General features: G+C 39.0%; 1 protein-coding gene across 6 annotated transcripts in view; it reads left to right on the top strand.

Moving 5' to 3' along the window:
- The window catches only part of TLE1 (TLE family member 1, transcriptional corepressor), an 82225-nt gene that overhangs the window by 53465 nt on the left and 6665 nt on the right, over nucleotides 1-22095 (top strand). For all 6 annotated transcript variants that reach the window (XM_081942632.1, XM_081942634.1, XM_081942636.1 and 3 more), the window contains 6 exons: nucleotides 2345-2497; nucleotides 4084-4228; nucleotides 5173-5363; nucleotides 5803-5879; nucleotides 15198-15447; nucleotides 16472-16719. In XM_081942632.1, the coding sequence (XP_081798758.1) occupies nucleotides 2345-2497; nucleotides 4084-4228; nucleotides 5173-5363; nucleotides 5803-5879; nucleotides 15198-15447; nucleotides 16472-16719 (1064 nt within the window). The remainder of the gene's footprint in view (nucleotides 1-2344; nucleotides 2498-4083; nucleotides 4229-5172; nucleotides 5364-5802; nucleotides 5880-15197; nucleotides 15448-16471; nucleotides 16720-22095) is intronic.

Here is a 22095-nt window from a genome sequence, read left to right on the forward strand (position 1 = left end):
CAGACTAAACACATGGGAAGGAAAAAAAATATCATAGATATTATCATCGTTATTTTTGTAGCAATTGTGTGCAATTTGCTTATTCAAAGTTCTCATTGTGTATATGATCATAGATAAATGAACAATGTTTATTCTGGATATATTAAAAGAGGGGTGGTGGTGTGCAGGAAATATAGAGAGAAGGAAGCCCTTTAAAGAACAATTCTGATCTTTTTGGTGTGATGTGGAAGCATATACAGGTGAAACTCGAAAAATTAGAATATCGTGCAAAGGTTCATTTATTTCAGTGATGCAATTTAAAAGGTGAAACTAATATATGAGATAGACTCATTACATGCAAAGCAAGATAGTTCAAGCTGTGATTTGTCATAATTGGGATGATTATGGCTTACAGTTCATGAAAACACCAAACCCACAATCTCAGAAAATTAGAATATTACATGCAATCAATAAAACAAGGATTGTACGTAGAAGAATATCAGACCACTGAAAAGTATAAGCATGCATATGTACTCAGTACTTGGTTTGGGCCCCTTTTGCAGCAATTACTGCCTCAATGCGGCATAGCATGGAAGCTATCAGCCTGTGGCAGTGCTGAGGTTTATGGAAGACCAGGATGCTTCAATAGCGGCCTTCAGCTCTTCTGCATTGTTCGGTCTCATGTCTCGCATCTTTCTCTTGGCAATGCCCCATAGATTCTCTATGGGGTTCAGGTCAGGCGAGTTTGCTGGCCAATCAAGCACAGTAATCCCACAGTCATTGAACCAGGTTTTGGTGCTTTTGGCAGTGTGGGCAGGTGCCAAGTCCTGCTGGAAAATGAAGTCAGCATCCCCATAAAGCTCGTCTGTGGAAGGAAGCATGAAGTGCTCCAAAATCTCCTGGTAGATAGCTGCCTTGACCCTGGACTTAATGAAGTACAGTGGACCAACACCAGCAGATGACATGGCTCCCCAAATCAACACAGACTGTGGAAACTTCACACTGGACTTCAAGCATCTTGCAGTGTGTGCCTCTCCTTTCTTCCTCCATACTCTGGGTCCTTGGTTTCCAAATGAGATGCAAAAGTTGCTCTCATCAGAAAAGAGGACTTTGGACCACTGAGCAACAGACCAGGTCTGTTTTTCTTTAGCCCAGGTAAGACGCTTCTGACATTGTTTGTTGTTCAGGAGCAGCTTGACAAGAGGAATACGACAATTGAAGCCCATGTCCAGGATCCATCTGTATGTGGTGGCTTTTAATGCACTCCAGCCTCAGTCTACTCCTTGTGAAAGTCCCCAACACTTTTGAATGGCCTTTTCCGGACAATCCTCTCCAGGCTGCGATCATCCCTGCTGCTTGTGCACCTTTTTCTTCCACACTTTTCCTTTCCACATAACTTGCTATTAATGTGCTTTGATACAGCACTTTGGAAACATCCAACTTCTTTTACAAATTACCTTTGGAGGCTTTCCCTCCTTATGGAGGGTGTCAATGATGGTTTTCTGCACAACTGTCAGATCAGCAGTCTTTCTCATGATTGTGATTCCTACTGAACCAGACTGGGAGATTATTTAAAGGCTCAGGAACCCTTTGCAGGTGTTATGGCTTAATTAGCTGATTAGAGTGGGACACTTTGAGCCTAGAATATTGCACCTTTTCACAATATTCTATTTTTCTGAGATTGTGGATTTGGTGTTTTCATGAGCTGTCAGCCATAAACATCACAATTATGACTAATCATGGCTTGAACTATCTTGCTTTGCATGTAATGAGTCTATCTCATATTAGTTTCACCTTTTAAGTTGCATTACTGAAATAAATGAACTTTTGCACGATATTTTGAGTTTCACCCGTAATCATGCTTATTTATGATCAGTAGAAATTTAATACAGTACTTTTGCTTCTTTCCCCCTCTCACACTATGTAGATGATGTCTTTTTTTAGGAGGCAGTAACATGAAATATTGTCTATCTTGTTTACTGCCCCTTTTTGTTCCTGGGAACTTGATCTAAAATGCACCAAACATTTTTCTTAGTTGTTTGAAATAGTCCTGTTCATCATTAAAGCAGGTATCTCCAACCTTGGCAACATTAAGACTTGTGGACTTCAACTCCCAGAGTTCCTCAGCCACTGGGAGTTGAAGTCCACAAGTCTTAATGTTGCCAAGGTTAGAGACCCCTGTTTTTAAGCATAGATAATTTTTCCAGGTGGTAGATATTTGTAACTGGTGTAAAAAATTACAATAGTCATATATTTAATATAATATACAACAAATGTCAAAGCTTTCAAACCATGGGTACAAATTTACTGCATTTAAATTAACAACCCTAACTGTATGTCTTTGTTACTACCCTTGCCCATAAAGGACCCTTCGTCTCCCCGAGCAAGTCCTGCTCATTCCCCACGAGAGAACGGCATAGATAAAACCCGTATCTTGAAGAAAGATGCCTCTAGTAGCCCAGCATCTACCGCCTCATCAGGAAGTTCTGCTTCCATGAAATCCAAAGAAATGGGTTTGGTATGTATTCTTCTCAATTGTATTATATTTTAACAACTAAACATTATTTATTACTGCATTGTGTGCAAGCTTCATGACTTAACTATAGTTATTGTGGTGAGACAGATCAAAACTGTAGTAGCATTTCATTATTAACAACAACAATAAAACTTACGTGCTCATTAATTATTGGGCAATGTTCCTCTTTCTTTTTTTTTTTTTTTTCATTTTTCTGTGACTGTCCACATCATGCAATCTGATCACAAAACCAAAGTTGGGATTTCAGTTTGGATTTGATTTGCAATTTTCTTTTGTGGGTTTCTGCAGCTTTTTCACATTCCACACACAATAGTCCAAATGGGGATACTATTTTTCTGTTAATGTTTCTGAGTCCTGTTCCTACATAAATGATTTCTTTCATACATTATATCAGCTGTCAGGATACTTTATGCGTCTTATTGGAAATTGCATGGGATTCTTTCTTTAGAAGAATGGCAAACTAGGCTATAAAAGGATGCAATAATGTCAAAAGACATTTTGTATTTAAAAATCAAGTCTGATTGAGAAATTAATTTAATGTTGAAGCCATTTATGGAGTATAATTCTAGCCATTGACTTATGTGACATACAAAGTTGGATTTCTCTTTTAAAAACATTATACTTTGCTGGATTTATTATGATGACGGGAGATACTAGCATGAGTCTGAAAGCTCAAAAGAGTAAATCTCTGGTCCCAGTGACCAACCCAAATTCAATTTCACATCATTATCCTGGGATACAGATATTTGCCTTCATTCATGAGGGTAAAATGTTTAAAATTAGTTGGAAAATCCTGTTAATCATTAATTGTTCTGACTGATCATTTTTTACAGCAGTTTCCTTTGGTAATTAGTTATTATTGATTTCCTTTTTAAAATAGTCAAATATGATGAAAGAATATTTTACATGTAGTGTTAATCTAATATTCTATTGAACATACTTATAGTATTCAATTTAACACAGGTTGTAAATCTGTTCTTAATTTCTGTTTTGTTCATTTGTCTAGTTTTAGTTGTATATCTTAAAAAAAATAAAAGGATGAAAAAAGCTCAAGCTGTATCCATTCTTAATGAGGTCATGGGAATAATTTATTTTCTTGTATACAAGAATTTTTTTTTAATCTTTCTTCCTTATGAAGTTTCTGGCAGAGAGAACAAGTCTTTTGTAGTAAATCACCATCCTTTTGAATTCAAGTTGAAGCATAACATTCACCTTTTGTCTCTTTTTTCAATTGATTTGTAAAATATATCTTTGTCATCTGAATCACTCTGTCATTTACCTCCTTCAAAGACCTATATTTGAATTTAAATAGTTGAAGAGTTAAAAAAATTACAAATAACTAGTGAGTTTCACATCTTGCCAATGATCTATATAACTAAAGAATGTTGCTTATCACTCTTTCATTTTTTTAGTAGAAATAGGGAGGGCAGACACTACTAATATTGAAAAATAAGAGATTGCCCAAGGATTTAATTGTAAACATTCATAATTCCACATGGTGTTGAAATTGAATACACAATAATTTGTATTAATAACAATACTTATTTGATTTTGTTTAATGATGCCAGCATGAAAAAGCGAGCACACCAGTCCTTAAATCCAGCACACCAACACCACGAAGTGATGTACCGACTCCAGGAACGAGTGCTACACCAGGTCTTCGTTCCGGTCTTGCTAAACCTCCAACCATGGACCCTTTGGTCAACCAAGCTGGTAAAATAAAATCTTCTGTCATGCACTAAATTATTACTACTGATATAATTTGATGTGGTTAACATGTACCTGAGGATTATCACTGTCTTCCCTCCACTGCTGAGGGAGCATAGATGTGGGAGGCATAAAGGGCATACATAGCGGAAGATAGATAAGCTGAATAGGCAGCAGTCCTTAACCCTACTGAGGTTAAGGGGAAGGATCAATCCAGGTATGGCTTGGGGAGTAAGTCCTCCCCAAATGGCTGATGCATTCAGTTAACAACATCAATGGGGAGTGCTAAGATTACCATCAATAATCAACATAGTTATGTGATGTCACACTTAGCGGCAGAAATTCCCAGTCCTTGTTATTATTGTAATTGAAGGACTATCAGAATAGGGGGGAGTCTAGGAAAGGTTTTTAAGGAAAGAAGGATTCTACAAGTTGACTAATACTTTTTTTCTTTTGCATTTTGACCATGTTTATTAACATAATAGTCATAGCGATAAAGTTAAAAATTATCAGATTCCAGATAGGCAAAATGAGTTTATTATGGCCATTTATATGCTTGTATAATAGCAAAGTGCAAATATAATCGATTGAAATAATTGAAAAAAATAGAACAGTAGTGAAGACAAGTGTTATAAAATGCCTGTCGATGTCATTTTGGAAGGGTTTTTTTTTGCATTTCTCAGGCTGTATTTATCAACAAGAGGTTGCTAGAGTGAAAAATGTTGGCTGAGTTTATGGTTCGCACCCTACTTCTTTAACCTTTACTTTTGAAAACTCATGAATCTTTGAATAACAGAGTTAGTCAACTTTAAACTGGATAGTGAAGTTATTCTATTTCATATGGGATCGCAACCACATATAGTCTAAGCAGAGTTTGCTGTGCAGATAGATTAATATGAAAAAACAAAAATGAGTTGCATTTTTACAGAGACTATCTCCTTTTCCTACAGCTGCTGGCTTGAGGACACCTCTGGCTGTACCAGGTCCCTATCCTGCTCCATTTGGAATGGTACCCCATGCTGGCATGAATGGAGACCTGACCAGTCCAGGAGCTGCCTATGCTAGTCTCCACAACATGTCCCCCCAAATGAGTGCTGCCGCAGCCGCGGCTGCTGTAGTTGCCTATGGACGCTCCCCAATGGTAGGTTTTCAGTTTTGTCAAATGAGGGATATAATTTACTGAAATATGAACACACTTCTTTAAGCATTGAAGAACATTAGGGATGCTGAAGTTCTAGACATGGGATTTTTGTCCCCTACTATGTTTACATGTTCCTACACAAAATATTTTTCAAATAAGGGGAAATACTAAAGTCTCAGTTCCTTCATTTTTAAAATGTTGCCATTAGTTAACAAACAGAAGCTCACGGCTATACTGAATATTTGTTTTCTTAAACGAACAGGCTTTCGTCCTTTTAATGAGGCAGGAAGTATATATTATGATGGTGGACTTTTGTTAATAAATGAGAACACGCATATCTAATTTTGGTAGACCTGTGTTTTCTGAAACCTACTATGGGGGAAAGTTCAGTACATTTTCTAACTAATTGGCCTGTTTATTTCTTTGATGATTTTATCAGGTTGGGTTTGATCCTCCCCCTCATATGAGAGTACCCGGAATCCCTCCCAATCTGGCTGGAATCCCTGGTGGAAAACCGTGAGTAAATTCTGACAATCGTAATGAAATTGAAATTAGTCAGTGCACAATGTTTATAGTAAGGGATGAGCACACACACATACACACACACACACATACACACACACACACACACACACACATCAAGATGCAAGTATGATAAGTTTTCCTAGAAAGGCTACCATCTTCTACTACAGGTAGTCCTTGACTTACCAACAGTTCATTTAGCGACCGTTCAAACTTACATCACTGAAAAAAGTGACTTATGACCATTTTCCCCAGTTATAACCATTGCAGCATCCCCATGTGTCACTGCGTTAATTGGTTTGCTAGCTGAACTGAAAGAGTTATTGTGCAGGTCATAGGTCTTATCAGCAATGATTTACTGCGCAAGCTTCTTAACACGTTTCATATACATCACACATTCCAGAGACTTCTTTCCTTTTGATCTTTGTTCGTCTTCAAGAAGGCGGACAACATTTGTTCTTGCCAAAATGTAACAATTAGATAGATTTGTTTATTTTCTTATTTTGTTATTTTTGTATTAAAGTTTGTTTTCATTAGAACATGTTCTCGGGTTTTATTTTATTTTTTGCTTCTTGAGGATATGCTGTTTGGAAAAGCCGTCGATTCCTAGACCTCATTAGTTCAGGGTGAAATTTCCCCTGACACCATGGTCACATGATCAGAATTGAGATGCTTGGCAACTGACTCATGTTTATGATGCTTGCAGTGTCCCAGGGTCATGTGATCACCTTTTGCCACCTTCTGACAAGCTAAGTCAATGGGGAAGCCAGATTCATTGAACTATGTTACTAACTTAATTGCATAGATTCACTTAACAATTGTGGCAACAAAGGTTGTAAATTGCAGAAAATTCACTTAATTGTCTCACTTAGCAGCAGAAATTTGGGGTTCAATTGTGGTCATACTTTGAAGACTACCTATACTATATTTTCTAATAATATTTACCATTCTGGAACACTTTACACTGTTTTTTATGCCATTTAGTTGGCAGAAGATATTAGCAAGATTTGTTGTTTCTTAGAATTTTGCATTACCAGAATGCTAAAGGAAATTGGATTTTAATATTGGCTGATAAATAAAACATAGTTTTGATTTGCATTTAAGCTAAAAACAGATGTGCTAAAAATGGTTGATTCCCACTTCTAAGTTTACTAGGACTTAAAAGATAATTTCATTTTCATGTTTCAAACAATTTCAGAATATTTGAATACATTATTTACTCATTTGTTCCTATGCTGCAAGATAGTAGAATGGGAATACAAGGCAAATATTCTGCTTCAGAGTTCAGAAATAAAGCCTGTCAGTCACATTTCAATTCTTTACAAAATGTTTGCTCTGCATGTTTCATTCCTAATGTCCGCATTCCGATGCAAAATTCAAATGCCACATTTGAAAAGTAGTTCTGTAACCTAAGTAATTCTCTGCAAATGAAATGTGTATATTATAGCTGTGCAAAATTTCATCATGAAAGAATTTGGATCAAATCACATTGCTAACGTTAATTCACCAATCAAAGAGGGTACCTGCTTGAAATCTTTGGTTTTGAAATGCTTTGTGGTCTTTCACAACGTTTTTCAGAATTGATGTCTTTTCTGGTGCTATCAGAGTTTATGCAACTTGAGAGAAAGGGAGGCGGGGTGGATTGAAGGATTGGAGGAGCTCACTGACAGATTTGAGTGGCTGGCCTTTGAGTTTTATTGTCACCCACACTCACACTATTGCACTCTCTGTTAGAACTTGGGAGGTTAATAGTAATTGGATGCCATTTACTTTCTCAGTTCTCAGCTTCTTTGTTCAGGTTAATCATAAAAGAAGACCAGTCAGTTCAATAAGCAATTTGCATCAAACTATACTTTTAAATTCTGTCTGAAATGGTTTAAATCTCCCAAAAATGAATGAATGAGTGCTAGACTAACAAAGGGTGGCCTAAATGTTAGCTACTTTTAAGACTAAGTTGTAGCAGGGCCATATCATCTTACATAGCCTATCTATGTTCTGCCCGCCTATAATTGATTGTGCTAGTCTGGTTTTGCTGCCCCTCTAGTTAATATAAACGAATACCAGCAAGCATAATCCTAACACAACTGAGTCCTACCTCCAGCCGTTTCTAGGTTCCCAGTTTGCAAAGCTCCATCATCTCCCAGTCTGAGGAAGAACAAGTCTCCTTGACAAAATTGCAGGCACATGAGCTGCCTTGCTTGCCTCCCATTTGAGTCTTTTCACCAGCATGGCAGAGTTGCCAGTAAAGCTGCAACCTTGATGCAGGTGTGGGAGGAGAATTGGGGAGTTGTGAGTTTTGGAGTTCTACAGCTGCTAGCAAACAGAGTATACAACCAAATGAAAGAAGGAGTTTTTCCTTCAGAGAGGGTGAATGGTCCTCAGAAAAAGTATAAAGGGCCCAACAAGAGAACTACAACTTTTTACATACTGGTCATTAAAAAGGAACAATAAAAAAGTAATAAAACTAGAAGAAACCACAATTAAGATGACTACCATATTTTTCGGAGTATAAGGCGCACCTTTTTACTCCAGAAAAGAGGATGAAAATCTGGGTGCATCTTATATTCCGAATGTAGCTGCCTGGGTCATCTGAAAAAGGGGCAGGTGAAGCTGGCGCTGCAGAGATCGTGATGGCTGGAAAGGAGAGAGGTTTCACTTTCGGGACTCCTGCTCGGCTCGGCTCCCAGGAGGGCTTAGGAGGTGGTGGCAGTGGCAGTGGCAGCGGCTCCTCAAATTGCTGGGGAATGAAGTCATTGTGGCCATTGTCTCCCCTGAGCTGCCCACCTTTTGCTTGCAGGAGGAGGAGGGCGAGGGCGGAGTATACCAAAGACTTAGAGTAACTGGGAAAGAAAGCCATGCTTGGAATCTGCTGAAAACTGCCGCCCAAAAAGCACACCTTTCTTTCCCAGTTACTCAGAGGCTTTGGTTTAAGGAAACACTCCTTTAAGCCGCCCTCCTCCTCTTCCTGCAAACGAAAGGTGCGTCAGATATGGTAGATTTCTTAGAACGCTAGATTGGGAAGTTAAAAACCTGAAATGGGCACAATCAAGCTTGATTCAAAGGCTTTGGCTCCTGAGAATCTGGAGAGATGGGGGGGGGAGAGAAGGGAAGGGAAGAGGAACAATCTCTTTTTTATGAAAGCTTTTCTCAGAACGCTAGATTGGGAAGTTAACAACCTGAAATGGGATACAATCAAACTTGATTCAAAGGCTTTGGCTCCTGAAATTGCTGCGTTACCAACCAAAACGCTGGTACCACGATCTCTGCAGCGCCCGCTTTACCTGCCCCTTCTTTGGCGGTTCCAGACGGCAGAGATCGCGGTAATATCATTTCTGGGTGGCAATGCTGCGATTTCAGGAGCCAAAGCCTTTCAATCAAGCTTGATTGTATCCCATTCCAGGTTTTTAACTTCCCAATCTACTGTTCTGATAAAAGTCTTCGTAGAGAGATTGTTCCTCTTCCCTTCCCTTCCTCCCCCCACCCTCCCCCCAATCTCTCCGGATCTGCTTATTGCTATTGCACCAGCTACCGTATCTCTTTGCTGCATGACAGATCCTGGCAGCTTGGGGAAGAGGGGGGAGGAAGGGAAGAGAAACAATCTCCATGAAGGCTTTTCTCAGGACCCTAGATCTCCACTTTCTCTCTATTTGCATTGTCTGGATTTTGGCTAATGGAACAAGCATGGGATGGAAAGGTAACTTCGGAATACAGGCGCGCCATATTCCTGGAGACTGGCAGCTGCTGCATTCCGAAGTTTCCTTTCCATCCCACGCTTCTTTCACTAGCCAAAATCCCAATGATGCCAATAGCTTTTTCCGGAGAGAAAGTGGAGTTCTAGGGTCCTGACAAAAGTCTTTGTGCAGAGGTGATTGGTTCTCTTCCCTTGCTCCACCCCTCTCCGGATCTATCCGGATCTGTCATGCAGTGCTTATTGCCTCTGCTGCTATTGAGCCCAGCTAACGTATCTCTTTGCTGCATGACAGATTTGGGCAGATTTGGTGTGTGTGTGTGTGAGTGTGTGTGTGTGTGAGTGTGTGTGTGTGTGTGTGTGTGAGAGACAAAGCAGCCTCGTTTTCTTTATGCTTCCCTTTTTCCACTCAGACGCCACTGCGAGGAACCATTAATCCAAATGGAAGGGATCCCCACCCCTCCTCATCCAATGGGCCATTCCCAGCCAAGCACAGCAGCAGCCATTCAGCAGCCCCCGTATGTCTTTCCCTCCTCGCTGAAGAGAAAAGTGGATTTGAGATCGATAAAAGCCTTGCTCTTTAAGAAGATCAAGCCCCCACATGTCACATTTTTGCCTTCCCTGGCCCCAGGAGCACTTTACAGGCCTCCCAAACTCTCTGCAGATGGTTTGGGATGCCTGCAGAGTGCTTCTGGGAGCCAGGGAGGACAAAAACTTTTTTAAAAAATTTACCTCTTCAAAATCTTGGTGCGTCTTATACTCTGGAAAATATGGTAGTTTTGTAAGAGGAAAACAGAACTATACAATAGTTAAGAGTACAGAGCAAACAATAAACGTTGTTATAGTAATGGAATAGAGGACAGAGCTAATGGGAAGTGTATGTTTGCATATATCTTGTGCACGGTTTTTGTAAAACACCCTTACAAAATAAAAATAAAAATCTTCCTTCCTTATAGGGAGATATAATGGGGATGCCCTAATATAGGAACTAGTGCTTTTGTGTCTCTCCCAAGTCTGAGTCAATCTAATGATTGGTTGTGATTTAAAAAGAACTAATATCGCCACACACAAAGAAAAAGGAACTCTCAGAAGCAGCAAAGCTATTTTTCTTCTGTTCCCTGCCCAGAAGAGCTCAAGTTTTTCCTCTGAAAGTCAACAGTGAGGGAAATCTCCACTGGAGTTTCTCTCTCTCCCCTCCCCCAGGAATCTCTCTCAACACCTTGGATCAGTAGCCTAGACTTTGAGGTATAATTTGAAGGCTACTTTGCTAAATTCTTCCTCTTGGCGATCTGGGCCTTAGAAAAAATGAAGAGGAATTACTTTTATTTTTAAGAAACCTTCCTGTGAAATGGGAATTATAAAATGCTCAACAGAAATTAGGCAGGTCAATGTTCTCTAGACAATCTTATCATCCTTATCTTTTAAAAAACCCTTTGCTAAAAAAATAAAAAATAAACAGCTGCAGGTATTTTATATGCCTTTCCTTTATAGCCTATGGATGATTTCTTCCCCAAGTCAAATCACAAAGTGTTGTGAATGAAAATCACTCTATCTCTGAATGTCAGACCACCAAATCATAAAAACCTGATCTGTAGAGATCTGTTATTTATAACTTGTTAGTTATTTGATTCAGTGTGGTGTTAGTACTCCTGGAGAACTCTAGATATCTAAGAAGTGAACTCCTGTTTTCTAGGATCCTTTCTGAAATTTGATCTGGGCTTTAATTGTAAAAGTGGAATATTATGCATCCTATCGGTTTTCTGTTACCTACAATACACATACACACCCAAATCATCACAAAAGAATTCAGTTTTGTTTTCTTTCCCCAGTTGCATGTCTATCTTAGCAGGCAAGTTTCTGTATATTGTGTATTAACTACATATTCTGGATTTTGATGGCAGTTTTTACTTTTTTGTTTTTGTTTAAAATACTAATGTTCAGACTTTTGATGGGAGATTTCTTTTTTTGTCTTGACGGTATGGTTGCAAAACATTCAGTTAAGTTGAAAAGTAAAACCTTCATGAATCGGGCTCTGAGAACTTCAGGGTCATAAAAGCCCCAAATCTCCTGGCTATGGTTCCCCAATCTTGTTTCTTTGATTGAACTAAAAAATATTTATACTTTCTCTTTGGACTCCTACACAACATATACCCACTGTATATTTTTCTGCCTTAAAGAAGCTGCTTCTTTCTTAGTCTTTGTGTACTATATAAATAGACAAGATAAACTTTGAAAATCCTGGGTGCTGAGTTGATCTCCTTTCATTATTTGCTTTTGAAACTAGATTGACGCTACGCCTGATCACCCCAAGGCAGCAGGATGTCTTCAGTTACCCATAGCAACTTTCTGATGTTATAGTCTTATCTGTGATAGATAAGTCTATTGAAAATTTCTGGTGTAGGAGTTCAGATAATGCCCTATGTACTGCAAATTTATATTGACAGCAGGAGAGTTTTCAGCTTGAGTTTGAAAACGAGTTCCTTTCAGGCACATAAATCAGGATGCCACATTGAATTTATTTGGCAAATGAAATAAAAGTTTCTTGCTATGTCTCTTCTTGACTGGGGGAGTTTTGCCACTTTCATTCATAGTTCAAGAACTCAATAGGGTGGAGTGTGTTTGCGCTTGGGTGTGGATTTTTGTTTATTCAACATATATTGTTCTCTTTCTAGCAAAATGGATTTCTGAACTAACACATGACATTTATGATAAAAAATAGATGCTTGTTGCTCAAAATAACAATAATGAGAACAATCATGCTTTTAGCATTCAAGATACTAAGAGAAAATAAGGCACATAACTGTTGCCATCTTTCTCCTCCTCCTCCTCCTCCTCCTCCTCCTCCTCCTCCTCCTCCTCCTCCTCCTCCTCCTCCTCCCATATGTGGGTTTCCAAATGCTAATTAATTTCAACTATCATTTTTATCATTTATTTTTTACTTATTTATTAAATTTATATGCCACCTATCTAATTGACAAATGACTATGGGTGGCTTACAAAAATATTCCTGACCACTGACTATGCTGGGGCAGGGGCTGATGAAATTTGGAGTCCAACAACAGGTAGAACATCAGAAACTCCATCCCCATAAAACTTGTAGCTACTAATTTATTCTAATACAAAACTTGTTTTGTATTCCATATAGATTGTGATCTCAAAATTTTCTTGCATGCATTTTATTGGATGAAGGAAGCAGCATGCGGTTGTGGTTCATTTTTTTAGGATGAAGAATAGTGTTTCAGATTAAACATAATACCTTTAATATATTTTTAGGTTCTTGGATTGAGAGTGTACTTTATGGCTCTTTGCTACGTTATTGTCCATTCCTTGTTCATGTCACATATTGATATTTCAGTTATTGATTAAACACTTTTAATCTGCATGGAGAAGTTGGCTTAATTTACAATATGTTTATAAACTAGAATGTGCAATCAGGAACATATCCTGGTTCCTAAGCAGATAAAAGTGAACAATTTCCCAATTGCTTTAATGATACATTTTGATTATATTAGTCCTGAAAAATTGTATTATAGCCATGTGGTAAGATCATGAATGATATCCAGATCTTATATCTGAACCAGGCCAATGTTTCATCTTGATCAACTAGTTAAAAATCTGCAAAATCTTTAGACACATGTCTGGAAGGAAATTTATTTTTATCTGTATGTTGAAGATGATAGTTATATGGTTCTATTTGTTATGGTTTTCAAATTCAGCAGAGACCTCTAAAAGCTAGTGGTAAATGAAAATATAATATGGATGGGAACAGGAAAAGAGGCTTTTTGTTCTTTATTTTTTTCTTTGATGCATATCTGACATGTTTAGGGCTTCTGAAGGAATGAGTGTATTGAATTCATCATACTTATGACCTTGGCCTAGGTGGCATACTGTATATTATATATGCTGGTCTTTTGTATTCGGGTCTTTTCTCATGTAAGATTAAGATTGTCTTGGCAATGTTTCGGCGAGGTCTCCCTCGCCATCCTCAGGCTGGTGTTTTCGTGTGTTTGTGTGTGTGTGTGCGTGTGTATGCGAATGTATGTGTGTGTATGTATGTATATATGTGTGTGTGTGTGTGTGTGTGTGTACACACACATATATCCTTCGACTCATCACAGAAATATAAAAAGGCAACATTAAAAATAAAAATATGGTTTTCTGCCTGCATGGTCTTCTGTGATGAGCCGAAGGACAGAAAGAGGGAGTAGTGAGCTTCCTCCCATATTTGGGCATACCAGGGGTTGTAACACAAATACACACACACATACACACACACGCATGTATGTATGTATGTATGTATGTATCTATATATATGTTCGTAGATTTTCACGGGTGTAGGTATGCTGGTTTTGTTGTATTCGGGTCTTTTCCCGTGTAAGATTGAGATTGTCTTTGCAATGTTTCGGCGAGGCCTCACCTGCCATCTTCAGGCTTGGGCAAGCCTGAAGATGGCAGGTGAGATCTTGCTGAAACGTTTTATATATATATAAAAACTTTAGTAGCAGAACTAGAGGTAGTCCTCGACCTATGACCAAATTTAACCCAAAATTTATGTTGCTAAGTGAAAAATTTTAAAAACTGAGTTTTGCCATATTTTACTATTTTTCTTATCACATTTATTAACTGAATCACTGAAGTTGTTATTAAGTGAATCTGGTTTCCCCATTGATTTTGCTTGTCAGAAGGTTGCAAAAGGAGATTGCATGATCCCAGGACACTGCAACCATCATAAATGTGAGTCAGTTGTCAAGCATCCGAAAATAAATCACATGACCATGGGGATGCAAGGTAGTAAGTGTGACAAATAGTCGTAAATCACTTTTTTCAGTGCTGTTGTAACTTTGAATGGTCATTAAATGAACTTTTGTAAGTTGAGGACTACCTGTATTTGATAGAAGTAGGATATAATCAAATTTCAGTGATGCTTATTGAAGAATTCAGACAAGCCAGTCTCTCAATAAATACATTCCAGTCTATGTATTTAGCCTCTAGGAACTGGTTAATGAAGCTCTAGAAAACTGGGGAAAGGTAGGAAAAGCATTTGAACTGAAAAGGCACATCAGCTAAGAATTGATAGATATTCCTGATAAATGTCGCTGTGAAAAATAAACTATTATCTGTTCTGTGCTACTGATTTCCTTTGTTCAGATAGAAACAGCTATAGGTAATCCCCAACTTAAAACCACAATTGAGACCAGAACTTCTATCTCTAAAAGATATGGTCATTAAGTTGAGTCACACCCAATGACCTCTTTTGTTGTGGTTGTTAAACAATGTACTGTAAACAAATCCAGTGCCCTATATGTACTGTACATAAGCCCCCTGGGAAGGTTGTAAATGGCAATCATGTGACACCCCCAGAATGTTACAACTACTGTATCATAAATGCCAAGTGCCTGGTTTTTGATCACATGACTCCAGGGATGCTGCAGTGACCGGGAGCATTGATTGTAATTCACTTTTCAGTGCCATCATAATTTAGAACGATAAATGATTGGTAATAAGTCGAGGGTTAACTGCATTCCAATAAATGTTGCAGAAAGATGTACACTCACAGCTTGAAATGTGTCAATGATTTGTTTTTCTTCCCCTACTCCCTGCCACTTTCTTCTCTTCCCATCCAGAGCATATTCGTTTCACGTTACTGCAGATGGCCAGATGCAGCCAGTTCCTTTCCCTCCAGATGCTCTCATTGGACCCGGAATACCTCGACATGCTCGCCAGATCAATACCTTGAACCATGGGGAAGTGGTGTGTGCTGTTACCATAAGCAATCCAACAAGACATGTGTATACTGGTGGAAAAGGGTGTGTCAAAGTCTGGGATATCAGCCAACCTGGCAATAAGAGTCCTGTTTCTCAACTGGACTGTCTGGTAAGAAATTCTAAATAAAGATGGTTTCATTGAAATCCAGTAGTAAAACTATTGGGTTCATGTAAACCTAGTTTAGTCTTGAGGTTATTTCTACCATAAAAACAATACTTTTGAAACCCCTTTTATTAATTTACTGTGAATTCTGCTCATTCACATCCAGCAAAGTCTTTCAAGGGAAGATTTACAATCACAGATCTTATCTGGCTTGGCGAGCTGACAGGCCGATATCTGCAAAACGTGGCGAGGAGTCTCGGAGAGTCACAAACCAATTAAGCGAACTAATTTGTCTCCTGCAAACTTCCCTTTCGCTCCTCTTTTATTTCCTCTGAGAGGGCCATTCATTGTTGCCTTACTCCAAGTCGACCCCTGTTCTTTAGCTATTCCCTTCGTCTGGCAACTCTGCACATGCACACACTGGGAACAGGCTCCAGCTGTTCATTTGCCTCAGACTGAGGTCTGACTCTGAAGGCAGCTGATAACTGGCATACAGCTCTTGCCCCATCTCTGCCTCTAACACAAAGGCCTCATCAGAGCCTTCCCCAGATTCCAAGACACGCCCATGTTCCTCCCCAACCTCCTCACTATCCGAATCTGCTGCCAGCTCTACTGGCAGATGGCGGACCACAACAACTTCCACCATATTACAAAATATCAGTGTTGCCAAAAAAAACCCCATATTTTTCAGCTGCAGTGCTTCAAGCGGCTTAACTTAAAATGCAATGCATCTGTTCCAGAGAAGAACTATCTTATTGCACTTTCTAAGAAAATGGAATTGTTCGTTAGAACTGCATTTTCTAGAAGCTTACAGAAGTTTTACTGAAAGTGAAAATGTTGACAATTGTTTTTAGTTTATGAATTGGAATCTATAATGACTTCTTACTCTTTCCATCTCTTTTTGATTTTTGGATAATTTAGCCGTAACAGAGAGGTCCTATAACGTCTTTCTTGAAGTGTTTTGAAATAAGAAAAGTGTCATAGCCCTTTAGTGCATTATATACATTTGAGGCCATGTGTTTTTCTCCAGAATAGAGATAACTACATCCGGTCTTGTAAGCTACTCCCCGATGGATGCACCCTGATCGTTGGTGGGGAAGCCAGCACGTTATCCATTTGGGACCTGGCAGCGCCCACTCCACGTATAAAAGCAGAGTTGACATCCTCGGCTCCTGCCTGCTATGCTCTAGCAATCAGCCCCGATTCCAAGGTGTGCTTCTCCTGCTGTAGCGATGGGAACATTGCAGTATGGGACCTACACAATCAGACCCTGGTCAGGTTAGTTGCTGGACTTTATCCATTTGAAACTACTCTGAAAGCTACTTTCATACTCCACCTGCCACTGTTTTTTTTTCAGAATGAAAAGTTTGAGCACATCAAAAGTTTTTTTAGGATTCTATGTTTCAGTTTCAGAAGAAAATCTGTGGCATTCAATTGTCTGGTTCCTGTTACTTGTTTGGGAAACAAAACATTATGAGTGGGAAGCTGTATTTTTATGGATAATGTCTTCCAAAGTCTCAGAAGCCAGTGAGATGACATTAAAAAAAAATCCAGCAACCTGTAACGCGGTTTATATTTTCTAATGCTATCAAAATAATTAAAATCAGTGGAAAAAAATGAGTTGTACGATTCATTGGCATGGGTTTTGTTTGAAACTGAGATTTTCTTTGTTAAAACTGATTGGTGTGGCTTCGAATTGTACTTATAAAGCTGGAAGAAAAATGTCCTATTTTTTTCCTCTGTTTCATTTTCAAAAACAACAGTTCCAACATTTGAGAAGGTACATCATTAGCTACTTATATACAGTTTATTTACAGCTTTTGTTTTCTTAACTAGAATGGAAAGTAACATCAATTCTCAATTTCTGCACTTGCTTTGAGCAAAGGTACATTTTTTCGGGGTGATTGTTGTACTTGTCTGGTTAAGGCAGGGAGTGAATTTTATTCTAGAGAATATTTATTTGACACCATTTGTAGATAAATGACATTCCTGTCTTAAGAAAAGAAACCTAGGTGTTAGCCACCTTGTCTTCCAGAAAAACTGCAGGTGTGATCTGCAAAGACTTGAAAATGCTGAGTATTAAAAATATTTATAGCTTGTTTTCAGGTTATCTAGTTATCTTCTGTTGTATAACACATAGTTTGTATCAAGGAAAAGTACAGGTTGTACTTTTTTCGACCCTTCCCTGTTGAGGATCAAGAGTGGATCTTCAACAGTTCCAAGTTATGATGGCTTCAGAAAAAGTGACAACCCATTCTTGAAGTTACAATAGTCACACCGACATGATCACAATTAGGGCTCTTGGCCTCTAGCCCACATTTACAACATTTGTAGCCTCTTGTGGTCATGTGATCGTGATTTGTAGCTTCCATCTGGCTTCTGACAAGCAAAGTCAGTTGGGATTTGCTTAATGACTCTGTGATTTGCTTAACCGCCATGCTAAAAATGCCCATAAAATTGGGTCGGGACTCGCTTAACAACTGAATCCCTTAGCAACAAAAATTCTACTCCCAATTGTGGTTGTAAGTCGAGAAATACCTGTATGAAATACAACACAAATCTATTGGTATGTAAGTACAAATAATCAGTGACTGAAGGATTTCCCATTTAATTAACCCCCACCAGGGATAGCTGATAACATTAAGAGTGAAATGATGGCAAACTTGTTACATAATTAACCTCTCTTATAATGTGCCTGATCAAGAGTGGATCCTCTATTGACATTCTTCATCCATTTTTCCATCATACTTTAATAGCTTTTCATTCTCTAGTGGGCTCTTTTAATTTGAGTTCCTACTCCACCTGACCTCTTAATTCTTCAATCATCTTTCTTAATTCAGTTACATGTGGGCTTTCTGCTTATTTTGAACTACTACTCTACTGATGCTGGCTTCAGGCTCTTCTGTGCCGAAAAGGTTTGCCATCACTGGACTAGATCTTCTAGAACAAGGGTCCCCAATCCCCGGGCTGTGGCAAGTTTGGAACCGAGCCACGGAAAATGTCAGGAGAGCATCTGTAGTGTGCAACTCACCTTGTGTGAGCAGCGGGTGCATGTACTCACACATGCAGCGCCCCTTGTGTAAGTGCTCATGTGCATACCTTCACTTGTGTGAGCAGCAAATGGAGCTGTAAGCACAATCCGCCACTCGCACATAACCATCTCCTCTTTCCAAGCCAGAAAGGTTGCGGACGGCTGTTCTAGGAAAAGTATAACTCTTGGTAGGTACCGTATTTTTGGAGTATAAGACACACCTTTTTCCCTCAAAAAAGATGTTGAAAATATGTGTCTTATACACTGAATACAGCATGTTTTGCCTCCTGAAACCCCGCCCCCTTCACCAAAATTGACATGCATAGCTTGTAGGAGGCTTTCAGAGAGCTCCTGGGGGATGGAGAGGGCAGAAAAGAGCAAAAAACATGCCATTTTTTGCTCGTTTCCCCCCCAGGAGGACTCTACTTTGGGAAAAAAGTGGGCCCATTTTCATGAAAAATGGGCTGTTTTGGGGATGTTTGCAGAGTGCAAAAACTTTTTTTTAACTTGCCTCTTCAAAACCTTGGTGCATCTTATACTCTGAAAAATACGGTAGATATTTCTGGACAGATAAGATAGTTATGAATGGGGAGTAAATTCATCTAGTTACACACAATTTATTGGTACCCAATCTCTAAGAGCCACCAGATATGATTCAAAACTTCCATGGCAGCTGATTATAATTTTGTATAATTGAGTATCAGCATGTTTTTTTAAAAAAAACATAAATACACAAAAAGAGAAAGAACAAAAATGCTGCCTCCAAATATTGGGGACTGCAAACAGTGGTTTAGACTGGCTCTTCTACCTGAGTGGATAGTTCCATTTAATACATATGATGAAAGCTCTGTTCTGTATTTACTCCAATGTGAAATATCAAATAGTCGATCCTTTCCACCATTATATTTGACATCCAAGCCACTACCCATCAGTTGAAGAATTAGAGTTAAGTGATTAGGGTTAGGGGTTAGGATTCAATATCAAGATTAATAAATGTTGCCTTTATAATTTGTCAGATTATATTTATATTCCTAAAACTTTTATTTTTATGTGTGTGTGTGTGTGTGTATACATACACACACACACACACACACACAAATAAAATAAATTATATATATATATATATATCCACAAACACAATATCAAGACAGCCTTCACCACTGACCAAAAAATAGCCAACATCTTAAGAAACCCCAAAGACAAAATCCAGCTAGAAAACCAAGGAGTCTACGAAATACCATGCAAAATCTTCTCTGCAACATATATAGGACAAACAGGAGAATAAATGCACGCATGGCAGAACAAGAACGCAGTAAGGAAAAAAAAGAGAAAACACTTCCTCCCTTTTCCAACACCTTAAAGCTAAAGGACATGAAATTAATTTTGAAGGAACCAGGTTAATCTCCAAAACTGAACACTTCAACAAGAGAATGATTATGGAAGCTATCAAAATAGAGAAACACCCCCACAACATGAATAAACATGATGATACCTCCTGCCTACCAGACATCTGGAAACCAGCCCTAGTCAACAAATGAGCCCCACCCACCACCCAGGCCGTTACAACATGAAACAATAGACACACAGCCAGCACCAATCAGCAGCAATCTACCAATCATGATACAACCACACAACCAATCATTCCACTTACTGAAACAAAGCCAGCACTCCACACACCCCCACCAAGATTTATAGAATATGTATATCATATTCATAGTCATATATATACATGGTGTGTGTGTGTATTTATATGTATGTTTGTTTGTATGTATGTATATATGTATATATGTATATATAAACAAACATGTTAAAAGTTTTAAGAAGCCCCTTGCTGTACCTTCCTCTGCCTTTCACTGTTGCAATAAATGCCTGGCCCAATTCTGTTCCTCCTCCTTTCATCAGCACTTACCACACAGATATCCCATTTGGCAATAATATCCAGGGAATTTCTACAGACCTCACCAAACTCCACTCAGTCCTCCCCATTCAAACAGTTTATTATCATTTATCCACATAATCGTACCTTCTGCTACACATTACCAATTTTAGGCATTTTCGTCTACCTACCTACAGCAATGCCAATGAAACCTTCCTCATAGTACCTAGTGGCACTCATGCAGTCAATGTACTATAGTAAGACAAGGGTTTCTACTCTCCCTGGTTTCCTCTTTCCATAGTTTGGTCTTGTTCCTTTCTCCCTACCTCTCACCTGGGAGCTGAATTCCAAAGTCCACCAACAGATTAGCCTGTTCTTTCAACCAGGCTTCTTGGACATTTGATAGAGAATTTCCATTCTCTATCTTCAGCCAGTATCAGATCAGCTTGGGCTTTCTACTGCTCCCATTACTTTTCTAGGCTCTGATCCCAGTTTGGGTCTCTCAGTGTCAACTGTCAAATCTTCATTACAGCCTCTGCTTCTTTTACCAACCCAACCTCTGCCTGAACTCTGTGTGTGTGTGTGTGTGTTTGTTTGTGTGTTTTCCTGATTGGGCCTCCTTTTTCTCTTTAGTGGCTGCTGAAATAATAATGGCAGCTGCTATATTTTTCACTCATGACCTTACTGACTGAGGCCATCAGAAAATTGCTAACCTGAATTATCCCTAATTTCCTCACCACAGTTCTCCAAATCTTAGGCCCAATTTGTCTTATGATTCAATTTGTGTCCATATATCTTCAATAACACATCCAGCATTCCTCACCTTTTGGCCTGACCTTCTGTCAACAACTTCTCATAACGTTTAACATTTTCTCATTCTTCTCCTTACAACACAATCCCATTACTCATTCCCTCATATGCTTTTCTTTCCACCCATTCCCCATGACTACAAATTCTCACTTAAAATTAATGCCTAATTCAACCCTAACCCTCTTGCTAGCCAAAACAATTTCTACCCAAGGCAATAAAAAACTGTAACAAAACTTTCATTTATCTGCACTGTATTCTGGCACCACTCATTGTTTTACCTGCCCTGTTTCATGAAGTTTGCTGAAAATTTAAAATTACACCCTTAGACTGTCAGAACTCTCTTCCTGTTGCCTTAATGTGAAATCAAAAACTTTTTTGTCATGATACTTTGAATACTAGTTTGATAGCATCTAGTCTTGATGATCAAGGAGCTTTAGTCTCCTGGCATTAAACACTTAGTATTGTGATAGGCACAGCCTCACCACTCTCATCATGAAAAAAAAAAGTAAAAGGAAAAAGCTGAGCTAGTTGCTGCCTCACCGTGGATGACTCTGCTTAACCTCACTGGTGCTCTCCCTCCCCAAGTGTAGTGACTTCCTCCCCAGGCCCCCATTCATTTCTCTCTCTCACACACACAGCTGGATAAAACTATACAAAAATCTAGCCCAGCTTCACTGATTACAAGTTTGAAAAGGCAACGTGGCTCCACCTGCAATCAAACTACACTTGGGGAGGGAGAGCACAAGCGAGCACTGAGGAGACCACAGGAGGAGGCAGGAAGCCAGGCAAAGAGCCATGCTGTAGTACACACACTTCCCCCCAGCCTCTTTCTTTTGGAAGGCTCGGCTCCCCTCCGGCTTCTCTGCCTCTCCTCTCACCCCAGCCTGCCAGCAGGAGGTGGTGGGTGGGCTTTATTGTGTTCCAGGCATTTCCCACC

The sequence above is a fragment of the Natrix helvetica genome, assembly GCF_964273705.1.
Source record: "Natrix helvetica genome assembly, chromosome: 2".
NCBI lineage: Eukaryota > Metazoa > Chordata > Lepidosauria > Squamata > Natricidae > Natrix > Natrix helvetica.